The 23,909-nt window shown below is 45.6% G+C and overlaps 1 protein-coding gene across 13 annotated transcripts in view; it reads left to right on the plus strand.

Annotated features, from left to right (window-relative positions):
• GAS7 (growth arrest specific 7) overlaps positions 1–23,909 on the plus strand; it is a 209,415-nt gene that overhangs the window by 123,594 nt on the left and 61,912 nt on the right. For 10 of the 13 annotated variants that reach the window (XM_019755227.2, XM_019755228.2, XM_074320748.1 and 7 more), the window contains exon 2: positions 1,528–1,648. In XM_019755227.2, the coding sequence (XP_019610786.1) occupies positions 1,528–1,648 (121 nt within the window). Of the gene's footprint in view, positions 1–556; positions 653–1,527; positions 1,649–13,530; positions 13,580–23,909 lie in introns of those variants that run through there. The other 3 variants (XM_074320745.1, XM_074320751.1, XM_074320753.1) reach the window with 3 other exon arrangements.

Raw genomic sequence — 23,909 nt, forward strand, 5'->3', positions numbered from 1 at the left:
GTCTTGCATGTGTTTTGACCACCTGCCAATCTGGGAGCGGCCAGAGCAGTGTCTGGAGGCCCAAGTAAACATGCTCATGTGCCTGCTAGTGAGAAGGCTGCCCGCCTGCTGTCCATCTCCCTGGCACCTGGCAGTTTAAAAGCCAGGCTTTCACACTGAATCAAAGAGCTGCTGCAGGTTAACAGGTGTGGGAGACAGAAGCATTCAGGGCATAAGGGGAAGGTTTTTAATTAAATAGTAAAACTTCATAATGAAACATATACTGCAGCTACACAGAGGGCCACCGGGAGGCCATGTTTACTTGAAGTCCCAGGAGCATCTAGGATCGATCCCATCCTGCAGGGGCACACAGGGCACCTTAGGAAGCAGAAGCACGTGGCTTTGCAGTCTGCAGACAGCTGAGAGCAGTCGGGGAGCTGAGTGTCTACTGCTCACTTTCAATCTGTTATCTTGTTCTCTTATGCTGTGGTCATCAGTGACCAAAAACTACCTTGTGGGCATGGCTGGGGGTTGCTGAGGACATTTAGAGCTGATTCGTTTTAATATTTCTGAACAGGGTCCAGCTTTGCTGAGAAATTCATGGCTCCTCTCCTCCTGTGGCTAGAATCCTGTCTTTGGTCAATTGACTTTCTTCACAAGGCACAGAAATTATGTGAGCTAATTTGAACCTTCTTTCCTTACATTCAAATGTTCTTTAGCTAACAACTTTTATTTTTGTGTTTATTGAAGAGAATTTAGATGGAAGAGATAAATACAAAGAAGGGAATAAAAGCTTCCTGTAATTCCACCACTGGAAATCAATTCTGTTTTAGCATCTGTGTCTATACTTAGCTTCTCTGTGTTCTATATATTTTCCTCCATTTTTTTTTTTTTTTAAGGAAAGTACTACTGTGTATGGTTAAAATAATTAAACTGCACATAAGTGCGTGTGATGAAAGGACAGTCTTCGTTTTGTCTCAGATTCCCAGTTCTCTTTGAGTGATTCGGACACTTGAGAAAACCCCACCTCGCTCTTCATCGATTCTGGGCATTATTATAGATGGTTTTACATCTTGCTCTGCTGAGACTTGTATTAATTACTTCTGGTAGGTTCTCACAGCAGGCCCTGGGGCTTATCTGCTGCTCTGCTCGGTGGTCCCAGGATTTCAGGCTTCACATTCCACAGCTGGAGTGCGTAGAGTGATGGACCCCCAGGAAGTGGAGCACCCCAGTGAGAGTTTTCTAGGGGCTATGACGAGAAACTCGAGCTCTGTTAACTGACTGGCACTTCCCTCTGTCCTCTAGGGGAGGCTGTCCTGCTGCGGTGGCTCTGAAAAGGCAAGCACTCCTCACACCTCACACTCAGGCAACTGCCAAAATCACACACGTGTGGCCTGTGACCTCCCTTAGGGAGTCCTGTGGGCAATCCCCCCGGCCCCCAACATGGAGCTATTCCAGGGTGACTTCATCTGCCTCTGACTTCCTGGTTGAAAAACAGTTACTGCAGAAATGCCAAATGTGTGTGACCTTTTCTTTTCTCCTCAACAGAAGCCTGGAATGGTCCCCCCTCCGCCAGGAGAAGAAAGCCAGACTGTTGTCCTTCCACCTGGCTGGCAAAGCTACCTGTCCCCTCAGGGGCGGCGTTACTATGTCAACACGACCACCAATGGTGAGTCCCAGCCTGGGAAGCATTCTCACCAGCCCCCAGGTTTCTGTCTCTCTGGAGGAGCAAGTTTTCTCCTCCCTCCTCCACCTCTTGGTTTTCAGACTTTTTCTTCAGAAATCTACCTCAGAGTCTGTTTTGTGCCCAGAGCTTCGTGCTAGGGACCTGAAGCTGGATTGGGAAGGCTGCCCTTCAAGGTTGGGGTCATCTTCAGACCCTCACAACCTGAGCATGTTTGTTGAACCCAACCTCACAGTGTGGAACTGTGTTTTCCGAATTGGGATCTCGAACAGTTCTGTGGTCAACAGCTGGTTTAAATCAAGTTGAACAGGTTTAGCTACTGCATGGTTTCTGGACATTTTGAATGTATTAAATGATGCAGGATCTCCCAAACAGGCATTGCAAGTGTCGTTTTCCTACCTTCACAGCATATCTTTCTTTTCCCTGAATTGTCTCACTGGCTGGCATTTCTTGGTATGTTCTTTGGGGAATGCTGGGGCTGCTTATGGATTATTTATTCTAACAGATTATACAGTTTCCATATGCGTTTCTGTGTTAGGACCGCATCTCCATGCCCCCAATTACTAGGGACTTCCTGAGCCTTCACAATGACTCCAGGATCACAGGATGTAGACGGGAGGGTAACTGGCAAGAAGGGGGGAGAAAGTTTATGAAAGAGCCTGTAGGGGCAGCTGGTTAGCTCAGTTGGTTAGAGAGCAGGTGCTCTTAACGACAAGGTTGCCGGTTCGATCCCCGCATGGGCCACTATGAGCTGTGCCCTCCACAACTAGATTGAAACAACTACTTGACTTGGAGCTGATGGGTCCTGGAAAAACACACTTAAAATAAGTAAGTAAGTAAGTAAGTAAATAAATAAATAAATAAATAAATAAATAAATAAAAGGAGTTTTGATGGGTTCCTATAACAAGTGAGCAGAGTCGTGCTGCTGACTGGTCATGGGCAGGGCAGAGCAAAACCAGCAAACAGCTCTGTCTCTTGACCTCCAGGACTCCCCAAGGATATCGCTGTGAGAGAACAAAGGATAGAAATACAGAAAGTTAGATTTGGTAGAAATCACAGATGTTTGTGCCAAGTCAGAACCTGAAATTTTACCTAAATCCACCTGTTGGCTCAGTCGTGGTTCTCACTTCCCTCATCTGTGTCTACCTGACTTATGGCCACCTCGTCCCACCTGATGGGATCCTTAATATGGCTGATGATTAGGAGCCTGCACTTGAAGGTGTCCTGGTGACAGCAGAGCCAGGTGCTGTTTAGAGGGAGCAACAGAGAAAGCAGCTGACAGCTGCCACTCGGGCGGTTGGTTTGTTCATATGCCCTGGCAACCTGGCCTTCCACGGGCCCCAAGTGGGTGTTCCAGTTGAATAGGTAAGCGGGGTTTCTAGGAAAAGGGAAGTAGGACTATTTCTGACCATTCTATTCTTCAGCTTCCTCAAAACAAACACATGAGCAGCTTTGTACTGTTATCAGACTTTGAAGTTTCAGAGGAAAATGTTTTATGTGCAACTCCCCAACTGCAAAATGCAGAAATTGGACCATATGATCCTGAGCTCATCAAGAATTTGGATCCATGCCAGGGTGGGGGTAAAAGTGGCTTTCTAAAATCAGCATTTTTTTGTGTGTGTGTGTGTTTTAAATTAGAAAATAATATATTCTCAGTAAAAAGAAATTTAGTAAGTTGGAAAAGTGTTTAAAATAAAAATACCTGGTTCCAGTCCCTGGAGCTATTTATCACACATATTCTTCTAGATATTCATATTCTCTCACCTTCTAAACATATGCATGGTTATTCTTTCTAATAAATTGGAAAATACTATCCATATTGTTCTATAATTTGCTCTGACAGTCTATGATGGGCATCTTTCTATATTTGTATGTTTCAGCCTAACTAATTTAAAAAAAAAAAGCTGTGTAATAGTCCATCGCTAGTGTATGCTATCATTAGTTTAACTAGCCCCTCTTTATTAAGGGGATATTTAAGTCCCATTTTACATTAACAGACAGTGTCTGGCAGCGTTTTTTTTTTGAGGTCCTGGCTTTAGCATATGCTACTAGGTCAGGACTTTTTGTGGTCCTGGGATATAGCGATCCCAAGAGAATCTAGGCCAGGGTTCAGCAAACTTTTTATGTAAAGGGCCAGGTAGTAAACCATTTAGTCTTTGAGGTGCATATGGTCTCTGTCACAGCTACTCAACTCTACCACTGTCGTTTGAAAGCAGCCATAGACAATACATAAACCAATGGGTGTAGCTGTGTTCCAATTAAACTTTATGTATGGACACTGAAATGTGATTTTCAAATAACTTCCGCATGTCATGCAATAGTCTTCTTCTTTTTTAAACTTTTATTTATTTTTAAGGGTATTTTTCCGGGACCCATCAGCTCCAAGTCAAGTAGTTGTTTCAATCTAGTTGTGGAGGGCGCAGCCCACAGTGGCCCATGTGGGGATTGAATCATCAACCCTGTTAAGAGCACCGCGCTCTAACCGACTGAGCTAACCAGCCACCCCGAAATAGTCTTCTTTTTCAACTATTTAAAAATGTAAACAATGATCTTAGTTCAGGAGTTCACGCGCTGTATGATAGGGTGGGCTGGGGTTGGCTTGCAGGCCATGCTGGCTGCCGACCCCTGCTCCAGTCGCTCTGTCATCTGCAGTATGACTGGCCCTATTTGCCCGTCCCCTCCTCTGATACACTGCTGATAATCCTGGTTCCTTGGTCTTGCATTGTAGAACACATGCCAATTTTATTCATTCACTGTTTAATTCCTTCTTTATCTGTTTGACTGAATCATTGATTCAACAAACACTTATGGGGCCTCAAATATAGTCTAGGCAGAGTATTGGATGCTGGGGTTATAATAATAAAGAAGCAGTCCCTGCCCTCAAAATGCTTCATCTTATAGTGGAAACCGATTCTGAGTGAGTATGTGCTTGATTACAATCCTGACCAGGGCTGTTAAGGAGAAGCCCAGGGTGTTTTGGGAGCATGTTCAAGTGAGACACTGGGAAGTCAGGGGAGGCTTCCTGGAGAAGGAGGTACCTTTCAGCTCACATGGGAAGGATGAAGGAGTTGCCAATGGGAAATGCTTTCTTGATAGCAAGGAGTTAATCATGTTTGCAAGGATCATGCAGCCCATGGCCATCATGTTAAGGATTTCCCTCCTTAGTCTAAGGAAATAGGAAGCCTGGCTGTCTTCTCTGGAATCTTTTCTTAGACACGTTTTGTTTGGCTGCTGGGCTGCTTTCTAAATTTTTGAATATGACCGCCTCTCTTCAGGGAAGGACCTATCAGAATAGCCGCTGGCTCTTCTCACACCTGCATTTATCTGACCTCCTGAATCCTGGAGCCATCTGAGTTTGTCTCCTAACAGCGGGGCCCACTGTGTCCACCTTTCTCCCCAACTCTTACGGCTCTTCCGCCTGTGACTCCGGCCAGAGCCATGCACCATTGCCCAGGAAGCCGATGCCAGCAGTACCCTGCTCTAAGCCGCCACGAGCCAGTCCTCTCTTCTGTCCACTTTTTTCCCAAATATATACTTCTAGTCTCCTTAATCCCTAATCATTTCTTTTGCAGCGTGCGCTCGGGCACAATAGGTGTTCTGTCCTCGTTTTTTATACCACATACAAATACAACTAGTTTACAGACCAATTTACATTTGTATTACCTTGCTCTGGCTAATCTGCTTATTTTCAAATCCATTTAGGATTTTATGGATAGGGATTGTCCCATTGCTCAGCTAGGCTGGGGATACAAAATCCAATGAAAGGCCATCTCCGCCTTCAAAGACCTCAGATCTAATGGAGTCAGAGACACATAGAGACTAATAAGCATTGCGGGTGTTTGTGTTGAATTCTGGGGGGCTCAAGGAAGGGAGGCATCAACTTTATGCAGGTATCAAACAAGTCTTTGAAGAGGCAGCCCTTGACTCAGGGATTCCATGCTGAGGTGTCTGCATGAGCAAAGGAGAGGCAGCAAGGAAAGGCTGATGTATTTGGTAAGGAACAGAGAGGTGAGAGGGGGGTGAGGGGTCTGACCCATTAAAGACCCCCTGAGGCACTTTGAGGAGTTGGGACTTTGCCCTGTGGACAGTGGCAAGCTCTGGTAGGATGCTGAGCGGTGGCATGACATGATCAGAATATTGTGGCAAGATTACTTGTGCAGCAGAGTGAAAGGTTTAAAGACAGTAAGCATGGAGCCTGGCAGCCTAAATGAGAAGAGAAGTAATGAGGTCAACTCCACGTCTATAGCTGTGACTGGAGAAGAGGTAAATCTGTCACACAGGATGTGGCAGGTCAGGGAAAGAAGACCGCTTAGATTCCTCTGAGTTTTCTGCCTTGTGTGCCAGAGCCATGCAGTGAGAACAGGTGCACGAGGGAGGCACAGGTTTGGAAGAAAGAAGATGAATCCAGTATATGGTTCCTTGGGGGACGTTCAGGGAGAGATGGCTAGCATATGTTTGGATGGATGGGTCTGTGACTCAGGGGACATCTGGGCTAGGGATGGGAATCTGAGGCGCTGTGGGTGTGTGGCTTGGCAAGCAGAGGCAGAATGGATCTCACCTCTACATGCCCCCTCGGCCCGGACTGTTGTGCAGTGACCAACCTGCACAACCATGGGTGGTGACCCAGAATTTGCATTTTATCACCAGAGAAATGAAGTCAGAATGCAGGGGACCGCTCAGGGCAAGCCTCCAGGAGAGAGCGCTGCAGAACAACCTTTTAGGGAGGGGCGAAGGAGACTTTGAAAGAATTGTCAGAGATATGAGGAACCTAGGAGGAGGTAATGGAATAAAAGGCAAGGGAGAAAAGATTGTCAGGGAGGGGCAGTCAGAGACATACTGAAATATAGATCAGATTTATGTTAGGGGTGATAGGCTAAATCATTGGGGAAAACATAGATTATTTAATAAATAGTGTTGGGCCAAATGGCTAATAGGAAGTTTCAGTGGGTAAGTTAATGTAATAATGTTGTTCACAGACACTCAGTAAGGCCGGCAAACATGCTTTATGAGACTTTGGGAAGTCCCCATCTCCCCTTATCTCCCATGTTTATGGCTCTCCAGAGCGTTTTGCTATGCAGGGTGACCCTGAGCTCTGGCCCCAGGAACCATAGGGGTTCTGTTATCAGGAAATTTCTTGTTCTCTACTATTTCAGAAAATCCTTCATTCCCACCAAAAGTTGACTCATCGAGCCAAAAATTGGGGTTGTATTTAGTTCTTGGATAGTGAGCTATTATCAATAGCCTGTCGTGCCCAGGGACCTACACTGGTATTAAGGGGGGGACCTCTTACTTGCACAACAGATAATTACATTTCAAGAGATCTAGCACAATGTCATTTGTTCCATTTATAATTGGAAGGCCAGATATGCACATTTAATCACTTAACAGTGATATGGTTATAGGTATTCAGGTCTTCTTTTTTGAGAGATGCTGACTTTTTAGGCATTTTTAGGATATATTTTACCATTTGGACATTGAAAGGGTATTTCAAGCCAGTAATGAAGGCCAAGAGTCGTTCTGTTTAATATATGAATCACTATTTTACCTGTTATGCATTAGTCTTGGTACACTTTAAATCCAATAGTTGCGTTTATTTTATCTATGTTTTTGATTTCTAAAGAAAGAAGATCATTTGCAGGGGAGGGGCAGGAAGGGGGGGTAATGCCATAGCTCTCTTTCTCTAGAAAGCAAAGCCTGAGGCAAGGATTAAGTATTAACACCTTATTTAGGAAGTGTAAGCTCAGTGCAGCGAGTGGGTGAGAAAGGGAAGGGAGACAGAGGAAGATGCCTCATGTGCTGGCTACTGTTGAGAGTGAACTGTGGAAACCCAGTGAGTGGGTCCCTTAGCAGGTGTGTTCACTTCTCTGAAAGGCTTGCAAAGAGGAGCTGTATCTTTGAGTAGTCCATAAGAAAGCAGAGGTGTTTGATCTGCTTACCCCCCTCTCCTCTCCTATTTCCCATTGGTCAAGCTTCTCCCCTTGGAGAGCTATTTCCTCCACACTTTTGGGCTGTGTCATCTGACCCTCAGCATCCTTTCAGGAAGGTTGACTCCACCCCCACATAGTGATGCTTCATCCAAGGCCATGGTGAGGGTCAATGGGGCATGAGTGAGGTAGCAACCGAAATAGGAAGAAACCGTTGATGGGAATGTGAGGAAGAGCGCAGTGCCTGTGTCCCAGTGCAGATTCCCGTAGAATTTGTGTGCTGCACTTCTCTCTCCAAAGTCAGACCTTGATGACTTGATCGTTCATAGGGTTTCAGTGGCCAGTGACGTTTACTCATCCGAGGGGGGAACCTTCCAAATCGCTTAACACAGGAGTTGGCAGAGTACGTACAGCCCATGGGCCAAATTCAGCTTGTAGCCTATTTTTGCAAGTAAAATGGTTTTTTTTTTGGAACACACTCTGTTCTTTTCTTTACATAGGGTCTAATGTTGCTTTTGCGTGATAATGGCAGAGTTGCGTAGAGACCATGTGGCTCATAAAGCCAAAAATATTTACTGTCTGGCTCTTGAAAGACAAAATTTGATGATCCCTGGACCAATACAACCATTCGTTTTACACGTGAGGAAACAGAGTCCCCCATGTGATAAAGAGACTTACTCAAAGTCACCTGGCCATTCATATGCCAGGATACTTGTGGGTCCCCAGTCTTTTAATCTTTAATTTTTTGCCTCAGTATTCAGGACTGTGGGCACGGGGGTGGGGTTGGGTTGGGGGTGGTGGTAACTTAATTGGCAGTAAGGACAGCCTAGTTAATGGATTAGTAGGAAAAAAAAATCTGAAATAACATTTATTTTTAAGGGAAACATAACGATTTTGTTAGCGCATCTGCTGAAACCCAGGAAAGCTGGGAATTGTTTTTAAGCTCTTTTGACAAACAATCCATATGTGTAAATGTTTTATTATGTTTGTGAGTGAAACTTGGAGGACAAAACCAGGATTTGAGCTGTTGGATTTATTTGCCAAATAGTTGGTTGTTTTCTTGATTTTGTGTTTTAATTTTTCTTTAAATGAGTAGATTCCCATTTAACTTTATTACACTAGGAGCTAATGTGAGTTCTGGATAAGTTTTCCAGTAGGACACTTTTAAAAGCATTCTTTGAGCTTTTCTTTTTTACAAATAATTGTATATTTGCCTAACTCTCGGGATAGAACAGCCCTGATAATTCCCTGTTAATAAAAGTTGCTCTGAGAAACTTCTATACCCCAAAACATAGATTTGTTTTCTCCTGTCCGTCTGTGTTGAACAAATGTGAGACTGAAAAGATGCTTTCATTCGGCACATTTGGTTGATTGAAAGTGTGTGTGTGTGTGTGTGTGTGTACATTTTGGCTTTATTTTTTTCTTTAACGGATTTTTAGTGAAAGGCTGTTAGACCTTAAAGCTTACTATATAATCTGCTTCTGTGTTTCTGTGTGGGTTCCTCCCCGCTCCACTCCCCCTCCCACCCCGCCCCAGAGAATCCACTTTAATTTGTAGTGTTAAGTTAGTACTTAAGTGCACAACACATCCCCCATTTCTCAGCAGTTTTTAAGACCGGTAATCTCTTGGAATTTTCGCAGATGCCAAGTGGGTTAGAGAGTCATTCACACTGCCAGTAAATTGAAGACTCATAAAAATCAAAAGACAAAGGAGACAAAAAGGATTTTGTTTGCTGTATTCTAGGAAGTTGAGTTACTTTGAAAAAGACTGCTTTTGGTAAACAATGTAAAAACTTGCTTCATTGGCTGTTGGATAGAGGCACTGATGAGCAGCAAATGGTTCAGATATGGAAGTGAAACAAAGAATGTGGAATGTGACCCAGCAGTTCTACTCCTTGGTATATATATACCCAAGAGAACTGAAAATATGTCCACCAAAAACCCTGTATACGAATATTTATTGCAGCATTCTTCATAATGGCCAGAAACAACCTAAATGTCCATCAACTGATGGACAAACGAAATGTGTTCTATCCATACAATGGGATATTATTCAGCCATAGAAAGGAAGGAAGTACTAATGGACACGTGTTACGACATGGATGGACTTGAAAACATCATACTGAGTGCAAGAAGCCAGGCAAAAAGCCACGTATTGTAGGATTCCATTGATAGGAAATGCCTAGAATGGGCAAATCCATAGACACAGAAAGTAGGTAAGTGGTTTGCAGGGACTGGGGAAGGGGTGGATGGGAGTGACTGCTAATAGATAGGGGATCTTTTTGAGGTAAAGAAAATGCTCTAAAATTAGATAGTGGTGACAGTTGCATGAGTGTGGAATGTACTAAAAACCATTGTATTGTATGCTTTTAGAGAATTTATGTTGTATGAATTATATCACAATAAAATAGTTAATAAAAACAAGCATGTTGGGGACTTTGGCAAGTTGGTTACTTTCTTGGTGTCATTCAGAAACAGTTCTGTAGATGCCTTGGTTGGGGATTCCTTCTGCCTGGTTCCCAAACTTTGGTGGGTATCAGGAGCATCTAAGGAGTTTGTTAAAAAATACGAATACCCGGGTCCCACCACTGACCTAGTGAGTCAGAATCTGCTGTTTAAAAAGAGTGAACATTTCTGCTTTGTATTTTTAAGTGTTTTCTAATAGTCACTACCTATTTATAACTTGGCAAGGAGACTTACTATAGTAACAAGATTGATGAAGGCATAGTCAGTGGATCTAATATTAGGAAGTTGAGTCAATTTAAATCTGACTTTCTCTTATGGAAATACAATGAGAAAACACTTTTCTTCAAACAAGTAAATGTGCATTATAGTCCCATCGTTAAAGGTTATATAACCATAAGCTATTATGGTAAAGTAGAATCTCATGGAAGACAAACTATTTGATTTTACGGTGGCAAGATAGAGAAAGCGTATAAAATACCCAATGTTTGTATTTTTATGTTTGCTTTTATACGGCTAATGTTTATATTTTTAAGTGTTGTCAGGATAGCTGATTTGTGCATATAGTCGTCCCTCGATATCTGTGGGGGATTGGTCCCAGGACCCCTGCTGATCCCCAAATCCTCAGATGCTCAAGTCCCTTATATAAAATAGCATAGTATTTGCATATAAACTATGCACATTCTCCCATATACTTTAAATCACCTTGTTACGGAACTCAAGGGGTTTGCCACTTGGGGTGTTCTATCCAAGAGCGAGACAAGACGTGGCTGTCTCAGGTATTTTTATTTACTTGCAGCAAATATAGGAGAGGGGAATCACATCCAAAGCTCTGTCTTCAGGAAGGGAGGCTTAGCCATTGCTTATATACTCTAGTTGCTTAATTACATGTTGATTTCTTTTTGGCAGTTGGCTAAACTTATTCTGATTAACTGCATGTTGATTTCTTCTTTGCAGTTGGCTACTTACCAGGTTGAGTTGCATCAAACTTATCTGGTGAGAGCTGCGCCTGCAAAATACTGTGCTACATTTTAACAGTTAGCAAGAATTGCATTTAGTAAGAACCATGCAGACCTTGAGACCCTTGTCCTATCTAACAATCTCTAGATTACTTATAACACCTAATGTGATGTAAATGCTTTGTAAACAGTTGTTGTACTGTATTGTTTAGGGAATAATGACAAGAAAAAAAAAAGCCTGTACATGTTTAGTACAGAAGCACCCATCATAGACCTAACTACACAGTACACGTCAGCAACAATGTAACTTTAAAAATATGTCTTCAACCAACAGTTGATTGAATCCACAGATACAGAACCTGTGGATACCTACCAACTATAGTTTCTGGTCTTTATTCTTGTATGTATAATAGGAGGTAACAGTAGGTCTCATGCTTTCAAAGCTTTTGAGTCAATAGCCCAGTTTTTTTTTTTTTTTAATCTCAGCATTTCATGCAATTTTAAAAACACTTATGGACTCTAGTTTCAACTTTGTTTCTTGCTAAGTCTAAGTCAGAGAATTTGGGGCTTATACTGTTTTCATTTTCCTATTTTGCACAACACTCTGACATCTGGACAAAATAAACACCATCCTTACCTTCAAGCAACTGAGAATCTAGTGAAACAGTTCAGGCCTTAGAAATGAGGAGTTGTCAAGTTTCTTCTTTCACGTTTCTCTTCTCCAGAGATTTTTACTTTTGCTTTGGTTAGGAAGTGTGTGCCAGCGGATGGTCACTGTCCTCTCACCATTCATTCATCATACTGCACAGCCCAGTGGCCCACCCGATTCCAGTGGGGTCTGAATGTATTCAACGGCCAATTCCTATCAAGGGGTAGTCATTAGATCAACCACTATTCATTAATTAAAAGCCAAAAAATAGATGACTATGAGTTGTATACCCACAAGGAATGACATTTGCTTGGTTTGAGCTCTTTAAAAACAGTGATGGTCTATGATGACTAAATTTCGAGGGAAGTGGCATTATAGCACCTCTGTGTGCGATGGCAGGAGGTGTGCTAGTCACAGCGGAGTCAGGACCTCCAGGTCCTGGTGAGCTGTCCTGCAAAGACGCAGGTAGAGTACAGTAAATGTCACACACTAGATTGTCTTGAGGCCAGAGGCTGTCCACAGAGGTATTTAATTCCTTGTACACAGTGCTTGAAAATGTTCAATTAGCTGCCAACATTGAAAAATTGCGAGGTCTTTCATCCACTTCTTTTGAAAAGTCACAGGGTGTGGCCAAACTGGACCCACCTTCCTGCCCGAACACAGCTGGGTGGAGGGGAGAAGGTTGCCATTATCCCCATTTTTTGTTATATTCAGTCGGCTTCATGCATACATTTTATGTATCCAGTTGTTGGTGGGTATTGAGTTTGCCCTGTGTTCAAACACAGCCTCGTGGATTTGCACCAAGCATTGCCGGGGAGAATTGGCATTAGACACAAAGTCGGGAAGATATAAATGCACCTGGAAATTGGAGATTATGAAAGGGGACGAGGCACGAGAATGAAAGATCTAGGGATAAATGACTGACTGGTCAACAGTTATGAAGCATCAGTTTCAAGAGAAGGACCTTTAAATTCTCCCCACACTTTGCCTTAGTCCTGGAGCCTTGATGGGCAGGAAGCATTGCCTCTTGGAGCATATGTGTGTGTTGGGGAGTGGGCAATGGAAGCAGGAAATTGGGGTCCACAGGGAAGGGCGGTCTGGACAGATAGAACCAGTGTATCTGTTTAAAGGGTTAAGTCCTATGGAGTCAGTACAGACACAACCATGCAACATGGAAATTATCCGTAGGTTATATTCTGATGAGTGAGTGGGCAATGACCATGTGCATTGATTATCAAGCAACAAGTGGTTGCTAAATGCTTTCTCTGTGCCCAGCTCTAATTATCCACATGGATGGCTTCATGCAGGGGTGGAGTGGGTGAACATAATGCAAATGGCTGCATGTTTGCAAAGGCTGAATGCTTCCTGAAGTGGAAAGGAGATTGTTCAATGGGACTTTCCTTGTGGTTGGAGTCACTTTTCTTTCCTGCCTGAATAGATTTCTGCCGGGAAACCAGGAATCTGTAGCACCAACATGCTCATCACCCCTCATTGTTTGGCAATGTGCCTCCATATGATGTAAAGCTGGCATGATTGCCCGAAGATCAGATCTTTATTATGGGAGGAAGATCTTGGAGTAGGGTAACAGCATTTTTGTTATTTCAGTCCACGTTGGATTCCAAAGTAGGCAGTGCCAAGAGGCGTGGGAGGAGAACAGGGTGAGATGTTAGTCATGCAAGACGCCTGTGTTTACTGTATGTCACTCCCTGGTTGCCGTGTGCTGGTCTGTGTGCAGGGCCACGGAGACCCTACTCTGAAGGGTCCTGGCGTCCTTGGACAGATCGTAAGATGGGCCTGTACACAGCAGGCCTCCCGGACATTGCTGTTGAGTGAAGCTCCTGCCCTCTTGCCAGCTGTGGGAACTGCCTGACTGCATGCGCAGAGAGAGGCTCAGCCCAAGAGGAAATAGCTCCCGTACCGGGTGAGAGTGGGGGAATTATCAGGTGGTCTGGCACAGGGATGGACGGTGGGAAAAATATGCTGGAGGGGGTCCTGCCCCCCACCCCAGGCATTAACCCTTTAGTGGCCATTTCGCGGTCCTAGTAGGGGGTGCTGGTGTCGGGGCTCTTGGGGTAGGAGGTCGGAGCAAAGCAGTGTTGCAACTGGCACAGAAAATTTTCATCATTTTCACAAGCAGTCTGAGTGTTTTCATGTGCTCTGCCTGGATGCCCTCTGGGACCTGCAGTAGAGCTGGGGCTTAGCTGTCCTCTGGTCCCTGATGGTCAGTCTCCTTGCTGCCCTTCTGGGCCCTGCCGCAAACCAGACCCTCTGCTGCTGAATCCCCGGACGCCTCTGTCATTTATTCATCAAGACATTCTTGCCCCAGATCTACTCCATGTGTTAACTCAACCCCCACCCCGGCATCCCAGTGTCCCCATATGCTTCCTGCTATGGGTTGAGCTGTGCCCCTCTGCCACCAAAGATGTTGAAGTCCTAACCCCACAGTACTTGTGAATGTGACCTTGGATGTAGGGTCTTTGCAGCTGATCAAGTTAAGATGAGGTCATACGAGACCATGGTGTGCCCTGATCCAACACGTGGGGTCCTTACATAAAGCGGAATTTGGACAGAGAGACAGGCACAGAGGGATGAAGATATGAAGACAGGGAGAACACCATCCATCAACCACGGAATGGCTAAGGCTACCAGAAACCAGGAGACAGGCCTGGAACAGAGTCTCCCTCACATTCTTCAGAAGGAACCAACCCTGCTAACCTTGACCTCAGACTTGTAGCTTCCAGAACTGTGACATAATGCAGTTCTATTGTTTAAGCTATCTAGCTTGTGGTATTTGGGGGCAGCGCCAGGAAACCAGTATACTTCCCATGCCCCAGCATAACATGCCACTAGTGGTCTCTTTGGACACTGCTAAGCCAAGCAAGTGGTATTATGTCCTCCATGATGCCCTGGAGAAGCACAATCTGTCACCTACATCTCCCGTGTAAGGCTCAGGTAGCACTAACAGCAGGAAAGGTGGCCTGCTTTCCTGTTGCATTGTCAGCCTATATCAGTGAATGTGGGCATAGGCTCTGGCTTAAAATAGCTGCCTGGGTCCCAGAATTCTGGTGGTTCCGGAAGTCAGTGTAGAAAAGCTTTTAGACAGTACCGAAAAGAGACACATAAAGCAATAGATTTCCAGATCCTTCTGATCCTTCTCTTGACTTCTCTTGAGTATCCCGGAGAGGACGTGGCTGGAGATCATGCCCGTTGCTCTGCTCGTGTCTGGGTTAGTCCGTTCCTCCCTGCATCCCACTGTCTGGAAGTCTCGACTCCCCCATCTCTAAAAGGAGGATTGGGCTGGTTTTGAAAGCCCTTTCAAGCTCTTTATTTTCCTCAAGGAACAGACCTAGTGGCCGTGCAGACAGGGCCCAGCTCTCTGCTGCCACTTCTCTGTCCCTCGTTCCTGCTGGCTGGGGTGCCCTCCACTCCCATTCAGGTGTGGGGGAGGTTTTTGTTTGCAGTGATTCTTTCTGAGCATGGGATTAGGGAGGACTTTTATTTTCTCTTTTTCTCTTCGGTGTTTTCCAGTGTTTCTCCCTGGATCTGTATTAACTTTTACACGTAGGATAAAAATAATTTCTCTGAAATAGAGGAGAGGACGGGAGCTGAGCTCTAATGCCTTCTCTTGTTTCCCCTTCCCCAGCATAACATCCCGTCCTCGTCTGCCCTTCTAAAGAAGTGGCCTGTGTTCTGAGGTTTCTTCCAGGGCTGAGCTGCACAGACGGGAGCCTGAAAGGGCCCTGGTCATTTTTGTATGGTAGGAGACCCCCCACCCCCCAGCCTCTTTGCCACAGATAAAGTCTTCCCTTGCTTTTTGCTGCTGATAAATAAACATGGAGGACACTACAGAAAAGGGCACAGTCTTGGGGAACAAAGCAGAAAGGGCCGGGGAGCACTCAGTGCTTTGGGACACCACATCCCTACCTGCCCAGCTGGCTCACCTCGTGCACACCAAGAGTGAATTCTTATTACCAGGCATGCAAATACAAAATCTTAGCTCGCGGGCTTTAGAGCAGGAGAAGAAACCCTCAAGAGGATTCCATGACACCCTAACTATTTGTGGTCCTGGTAGATCTCTTCTTTGCTCTTAGAACATCTGTCCTGTTAGGTTCAGTTTTCTTTTTCTGGATCTCTCGGGCCAACTTAAATAGTCGCTGCAGTTTTCAGGAAGAAATGGCATAAGCAGTGAGTGCTTTCAAGTCAGGAGGAATTTGTGAGTTGTTTAAATTGTTGTGCCTTAAAAAAAAAAAAAAAATTTTTTTAATGGCCCTACCTCCAACACCTGGACTGTTGCAGAGACTTCTGCCCTTCCTCGTCTTCCTCTAGACCTGTGGTTCTCAAAGAGGGGTTCCCGGAGAGCAGCATCACCACCACCTGGAAACTTGTTAGAAATGCCCTCCCTAGATCTCCTGAGTCAGAAACTCTGGGACTGGGGCCCTGGGATCTGCTTCCATCAGCCCTGCAGGTGATGCTGTAATGCTGTGAAGTTAGGGCAGCGTGACTCAATTTAAGCCCATCTTGAAGGCGGCCCCTGCGTGTAGCATTCCAGCATTTCCCTAAATGGATGGGACTTCCAGGCTTCCTTGCAGAGAGGTTATATCAACCTACTCATGCCCTTTCCCGAGGAACCTTACTTCATTCAACTCTAAAATGCTACCTCTTTTCTTCCCCATTTTGTGTGGTCTCGTCTATCTTGAATGCCATTTCTGGATGTTTGAGAATAGCTTATTTCACCCAGAATTTCTATACATTTTGCTGTGTTGGTTCACGATAAGGATTCTCCTACATGCCTGAAGGCGCTGCTGGGGCCCTTTGTGGAGGGGGCTGCCTGGCCTTCCTCAGGAATCCAGCAGCTTGGACGTGGTTTTGTGGCTGCACCTCAGAGAGATGATTACTTATTTTTACTTCCCAAAATAACCATAGCTCTTTCTGACAGTTTCCTCCGTCTTGTGAAAAGCAACACTCTTAGTGATTTCGAGCATTATTTCTAAATGTAAAGTCACACCTTTTACTGGAAAGTCTTCTAACTATGGATCAGCAATGCAGAGCGATTGAAGTCCGTAAATGCCGAGTTTCTCAGGAAACAAATAGAAAGGTGATGAGTGAGTGGAAAATACCACTTCCTGGGAAGAGAAGCTTCTGAACAGTTGAGTGGTATGACTTTTCCATGCAGAGATTATGGACAACCTACTTGGGGCATGTGAAGAAGCCACAGTCAGCATGTTCACAGAAGTGTATGGCAGATGCGGATGTAATGGCCTCTGGGCTGGTGCTGGCCATTTGTAGGGCATTGTAGTTCCGTGGGTGACCGTGGGCAGGGGTTGTCTTGTTATGGGAATAGAGGCCCATTCAACTAGCTTATGAAAACGGACATTTTAGAGGGTATGGGGCATCTCATAGCAGCCCCGGCTTCGGGACTAGAAAATCAGGTGCTGAGTTGAGCGTCCTGTCTCTGGGACCTTGTGATGTCTAATGCCTCCCTTCTTTCTCTGGGTTTACGTCATATATTTGTTTTCTCTGCAGACTTGTCCTTTTTCTGTAGCAGCCATTTAGCAGAAAATGGTCACTGACAGTGAGAGGGAGATACTCTGCCCCCCTGACCCCCCCAAGACATGTTGTGTACGATACTCTCAGTGGCCCAGCAGGCACTCCCCTGTGATCGGGGTCTGCACAGGAAGTGCTCTGGGGTTTGGACAGTTCCTAGAGAAGAGCCTTTATCATGTATAGCAGGTGACTGTACTTGTTTAATGATGTTTTATAATTCTGAGTGTGATTTTTCTAAACTCTATTTTTCTAGAGAGTTTAGCCAATCTTTACCTTCTATGATTTCTGCCCTTTTTTTGGCAGGGGGAAGCAAACAGGACTTTATTGGGGAACAGTGTGTACTTCCAGGACTTTTTTCCAAGTCAAGTTGTTGTCCTTTCAATCTTAGTTGTGGAGGGTGCCGTTCAGCTTCAAGTTGTTGTCCTTTCAGTCTTAGTTGTGGAGGGCGCAGCTCAGCTCCAGGTCAAGTTGCCATTGTTAATTGCAAGGGGGCACAGCCCTCCATCCCTTGAGGGAGTCGAACTGGCAACCTTGTGGTTGAGAGGACGCGCTCCAACCAACTGAGCCATCTGGGAGCTCAGCCGCAGCTCAGCTCAAGGTGCCGTGTTCAGTCTTAGTTGCAGGGAGCAGAGCCCACCATCCTTTGCGGGAGTTGAGGAATTGAACTGGCAACCTTGTGGTTGAGAGCGCACTGGCCCATGTGGGAATCGAACCATCAGCCTTCGGAGTTAGGAGCGTGGAACTCTAACCACGTGAACCACCGGGCCAGCCCCGATTTCTGCCTTTTGAGGTTACGCTTTAAAAAGGCCTTTGCCAGCAAAAGAAGGTAATATTTCTTCTAACATTCATGGACCGTTTTTTTTTTTATTTCCCCTCCCTTAATTTTAATTCAGATAGCATTTAATTTCGGAAAATATGTGAGAAATAGATCTATCTTTCTAACAGCACTTACTGACTGATCAGCTTTTCACCATCACCCTGAAAAGTGCCTCTTTATACTAAACCAGTCTGCCAGGGTTTGTTTCTTGGTTTTCTTTTTCTGTCGATTTTTCTCTTTATTCCTGCACCAGCACTGTACAGTTTTGTCTCTCTTTCATGGGAAGTTCTCATGTTCTTGGTAAACCATTGAAATGGGATGCACCATAAAAATAGAGTCTTTCTGCTTTGGTTTCATTTTTAAGAATTAACCAGCATCACATTCTTGTGTGGTCTTTAAATGCACCTGAGAGCCTTTGTACACTGGTCACGTGGCAGTGTGCTTTGGGAATGCTGTGCATGACACTCCCAGATGTACCTCATTCACTGCAACAGCTGCACAGAATGCTATCCTGCTAACACAGCATAATCAGTCCCTCATTGGTGGGCATTCATGGTGTTTCTCCAGAGTATTTTTTCCCTCTAACAAAAAATGCTCCAAAACATGTCTTTATACTTATGTCATTGTACACCTAGAACTGTCGTTCGGTCAAGGAGAATGTGCATTGGGGATGTTAATAGCTATCTTCACACTGCCTTTCAGAGACATTCCCAGACTGCTTTTCAGCTTTGCAAACTAGGAATTATCAGTCTTGAAAGATGTTATATATCCAATGGGTAAAAAAACAGTGTCTTGGTGTCGTCTTAGTTTGTGCTTCTCCAATTTTGAGCGAGACTGAGCAGCTTTTATTTATTGGTCATTTGTAATCATTTTTCTTGTGAACCGCCCATGTGTGGTCTTCGCTCTTTTTAGATTGGGTTGCTTGCTTGATTTGTTATTCATGCTATGGGAAGCACACTTGTAATTCATGCTTTGTGAGGGGTACCGGGTCTCTGCCTGCTCTCCCTGGCCCTTCTCTGTCTTTCCATCCGTTTCTGTCTTTTTATCTACACCCACACACATTCACACACTCATTTTTCAAATCAGCCAGCCATTGGCTGTGCAATCAAACTGAGTTCTAACAGTTGCTTTGCGCCGAGTCTTCATTCATCATTGCTTACTAAATGCCTGCTGTATTTGGTGCCCGGGAGACGGCATCGCCACCCCCTGGAAACTTGTTAGAAATGCCCTCCCTAGACCTCCTGAATCAGAAACTCTGGGACTGGGGCCCTGTGATCTGCTTTCATCAGCCCTGCAGGTGATGCTGTAGTGCTGTGAAGTTAGGGCAGCGCAACTCAATTTAAGCCCATCTTGAAGGCTGCCCCTGCGTGTAGCATTCGGAGCTGGGTTTAGAGCCGTTGTGGAATCCCCCACAGTAGGGGAATCTGGGTGAAGCCTCACCAGCAAGAATGTCTTCAGCCAAGCTGTTCTTCCTTGTGTCACTAGATCATTCAGGAATTATATCCGTCCCCACAGGATCTTCAACCAGCTTGGAGGACTACGGCTCCAGAGCTGGGGGTGGGAGGTGGTTGCCTGTGTACCCCTGGCCCCGACCCTACCTACGTGAGACACCCCCAGATCCCACAGCGTCTCAGCTCTTGGTGGAGGTCGTGTTTCCTGTGCCAACTGCAAAGACACCCGGATGGTCCCTGTGCCACTCATGGCACACTCGGTAGCTCCTGCTGCTCCTTCTGGAAGGACTTAGGGAAGAGCAACCTTATCTGACTTCTGGAGGAGTGACAGGCCGGACGGGAAGAGGCAATATTCACAAGTGATACATCTAGGGCACCAGATGTGCTGAGGGCATGTGGTAGCTTAGTTCAGGAAGCCTGCTCAGAGGCAGGTCCTGGCACAATAGCAGCCATTGGATCATGTCACTTCTCTGCTTAGAGCTCTGCAATGGCTGTGCCTACATGCAAAATAAAAGCCAGAGTCCTTACCATGATCTTTAAGACTCTATAGAGTTTTGATTCTCAAAGCTGGGTGTGCACCAGAACATCTGCAGGGCTGGTTGTTACAGATCACGGGGTCCACCCGTAGAGCTTCTGATTCAGGAATTGGGTAGGGCCGGGAACGTGTATGTCTAACAAGTTTCCATGTGAAGCTGAGGCTGCTGGCCTGGGGACTCCACTTTGGGAACCGCTGCCCTGGATAATTCAGTCTGGTCCCTGATACCTCTGACCTTTTCTGCTTCTGCCTATATCCTCTTCAGCCATGCCGCCCTCCTGGCTTCTGTTTGAAGATAAAAGACACGTGCCCACCTCACTGCCTTTGTGCTTGGAATTCTCTTCCCTCAGATACATGCATGGCTTGCTCCCCCCACTGCCGTCACACACGTTCTTATGAGTCCCTCGCACTTTCTGCCAGGACTGGGCTGTGTGACCAGCTGAATCTGGCAGTCATGGTGGAGTGTCCCTTCTGAGGCTAGGTTATATAATAAAAGACATGGCTTCTGCCCTCTCATCTCATTCCTTCTGGGGGAAGTTAGCTGCCACGGTGTGAGCGGCCGTGTGACAAGGAACTTTGGCTCCTGCCAGCATCCATGTGGATATACCATCTTAGAAGTAAGTGGCTTCTCCAGCCGAGTCAAACCCTCAGGTGATGCAATAGATAATATACTGACTGCGGCCTCATAGGGTGCCTGAGCCACAACCCCCCCGCTCAGCCGCTCCTGGATCCCGACTCACTCTGCCCACGTGATCAGAAATGCTTGTTGATATAAGCTGCTAAGTTTGGGGTCATTCGTGATGGCAGCAATAGATACTTAATAATAAACGTGCCTTTCTCAGTGAGGCCTTCCTTAGCCGCCTGACCAAAATTACACCCCTTTCTGACAATGCTTTTTATCCCCCTTCCCTGCTTTATTCTCTTTTGTGCATACCACTATCTAACCTGATATGTTTGACTTATTATTTATCTCCTGCCATGATTTCCTCCCACCAGTCCCATTAGAAAAACTTTAAATTTTCATCCATCAAAAATTTTCTATATTGATTTTCAAAAATAGAATAGCATGGTGACTACTACTACTGGAATGTAGGTTGAAGGAGGCAGAGGGAGTTTAACCTGTCAAAGTCCGTGCAGTATCCTCAGTGCCCAGGACAGTGCCAGACATAGACTAGGCCTTCAAATATAATAATAATTAATAAATAACAATATAAAAAATAATATATTAATACTATAATTAATAATTTAATGTATTAAATATCTATCATAGTTTAGATTCTATTTCTAGCATTAAAATAAATATTATGTTAAATTACTATAATAATGTTAATTTTGAAGGTGGTCCTCAAATCGAGAGTGGCATATAGATTAAAACAACACAGTTTGGCTGCAGAGCCCCAGCAGAGCTCAGAGGTGTGGCCGGCACGTGCTGGTCTTTGCTATCAGACTGAGCTTCAGCTCTACTGTTTCTCACTGATGCTTCGGTTTCTCCCATCAAAAATTAGAAACAATAGCACCCATTTCATAGATATTTTGTGGCCACTGAAGGTGACACCCAATGTTGGGGGACTTGGGGTGGGCCAGGCACAAATGGCTGTTCAGAGAGGAGTAGTTCCTCTTCTGCTGAGAGTCCATGGTTAGAGGCCCAATTTCATTTAATTTGGGGAAGGGGTTCGGGATGTCTCTAGCCAGAGACCCCTAACTGGAAGGTGACTGCAAAGCCAGGGGCTGAGGAAACACTGGTATGTAGGAGGGGACCAGAGCCTCTTCTGCTCAGTGTCCCAAGGGAGAGCTGAGAAGGACCCCCAGATGCTGATGGGCTCCCACGGCTCGCTGCAGCTTGCATTCTGATGGGGCCGGCCCCACTCCTGGCCTGGGGCATGGGGACTGCTGTGATTCTCCTGGGACTTGCCTTCCTGGTGGGGGTAAAGGACATGGCCAAGCAGAACAGGGCAGCCTGGTGGCAATCCAGCTTCCAGGGGAGGAAGGACAGTGGCGGAAGAAGGCGCAGCAGGGCTGCCTGCCATCTGTCTGCTTAGGGAAACCTGAGCAGAGTAGCAGACCCTGTTGGTGAGGAAAATAGCTGCCAAGAGAGAAGCCACATTTGGGGCCACCACCAGACAAGGAAAAGGAAGAGAGGCAAAGAGGAGACTTCAGGAATCTCAGATTCTAGCCAGGATAGGAAAGCCCAATTCCCCCTGGGCTGGTACCTGTGGTTATTTCACCTCATACCCACTGGGGCAGCAGAGAGCAACCACACAGCCAAGGAAATGGACCAATCAAGAGCAGCTGTCCACTGGTGGGTGGGGTCAGGGAGATCAGGGGAATATGTGGGGCGGAGACTTACTGGTGGGCAAATCACCATCACCAGTGGCCGACATCCAGGGGCTCCTTGTGGTTTTCGCACTGGAAGCCAATACCTCTAGTACACGCAGGGTTAGGTCTTAACAAGGGGGAAATGAAGTCTAGAAGTGACTTTAAAATTAGTAACTCCTGCCTCATTTACTGTTTTATTATTAGTATTCCCATTGTTGTTGTTATTACTAAATTGGTGCCAAAGTAATTGCAATTTAAAAGGTTAAAAATAATTGCAAAAACCACAATTGCTTTTGCACCAACCTAATATTAAGTTGGCACATCTGTGGTCTGAAACCCAGATTTACATCACTTTCCACCCTTAAAGTGTACTCTCTCTTTAAAAGATTTAGTTTGCCAGGCGCAGCCACTGTAATCCACTGATGGGGAAATAAAAATTTCTGACTTGTACCGTCACAGTTTGATCCATGATCAGTTCATGTGTGTGTGTTTGGCTTCCCTGGTTTCAGCAGAAGTCCGAATTAAGCTGGAATTGCCTTTAGGAAAAAAATGTGTTTCTCATGAATTGCGTTGGATGGGCAGAGGCTCTCTGGGAGCACAGCATTGTCACTTCTTCCACTCTGACCTCACTGCGCCCCCAGAGACTTTGGAACCTGCATGGCAGCGACTCTGTTAGGAATCTGCATGGTCACCTGGAATGATGTAGAACTCTAGGGATGGAACCCCAGAGAATGCAAAAGGACCTCAATCCAGAGTAACATGACCTCCAAGCTGTCACTTCAGATTTGCTTTCGCTCGGTCAAGGAACCTGGTGTGCTATAAATAGATCAGCAAGTTTTTTATTGGAAAAGACCTGCCTGGAAATGGCTTCTTCCTCCCTCTGGGTGGTATGGTCATCTGGGTTGATTTTTCCTGCTGCTAGTGAGGTCAGTCAGCCAGAGCCCTGGTGGCTCTCTCCAGATGTCCGCCTGGCCTGCCCTGGCTCCATTCCTGCTCCAGGCTCTCGGGGCTTTGTATTTTGGATTGGTCAGAGCAGGCCAAGACTGGGAGACAGGAGGGACGAATCCTTCAGGAAGCTGCATTGTCCCTGCTGGAGCCCTGGTGGACGCTGTATAGAGAGATACAATACTTATGGGGAAAAGGGACTCCAGCTTCTGGGAGGCCTATGAGTGACACAGGCCCGCGAGTGTAGGGCAGTTTTAGAAGTCCAGTTCCCAGCAAACTGGGAACTGACAGAAAGAGCTGCTGGTTCTTCTTTCGAAATAAGGTCAGTGGTATTAGCCACCAAAGAGGTGGAAGCTACACCACAAAGGAGATGGTTCTCTGGGGGAACTTGACTACTTCTAGGAGAATGGAACTGTCTGTTTATCCCTAGAGAGTAGAAGGACGCGTCAGATGGGGATCTACATTGAGCCATCAGTGTCCATCCTTCTGTTTGCCTGTCTGCCCTCAAGCGAGGTGCTATGTTTGAAAGGGGGAGCCAACCACAGATTCTGCCCTCAAGATAAGATAGATGTCAAGATTAAAATCTGTGCTAAGAGGTGGGGCAAAGTGCTGATTCCCTGGAAGGAGCTGGATGGAATGTGTA

This window comes from Rhinolophus sinicus, linkage group LG15, assembly GCF_036562045.2.
Source record: "Rhinolophus sinicus isolate RSC01 linkage group LG15, ASM3656204v1, whole genome shotgun sequence".
Taxonomy (NCBI): Eukaryota; Metazoa; Chordata; class Mammalia; order Chiroptera; family Rhinolophidae; genus Rhinolophus; species Rhinolophus sinicus.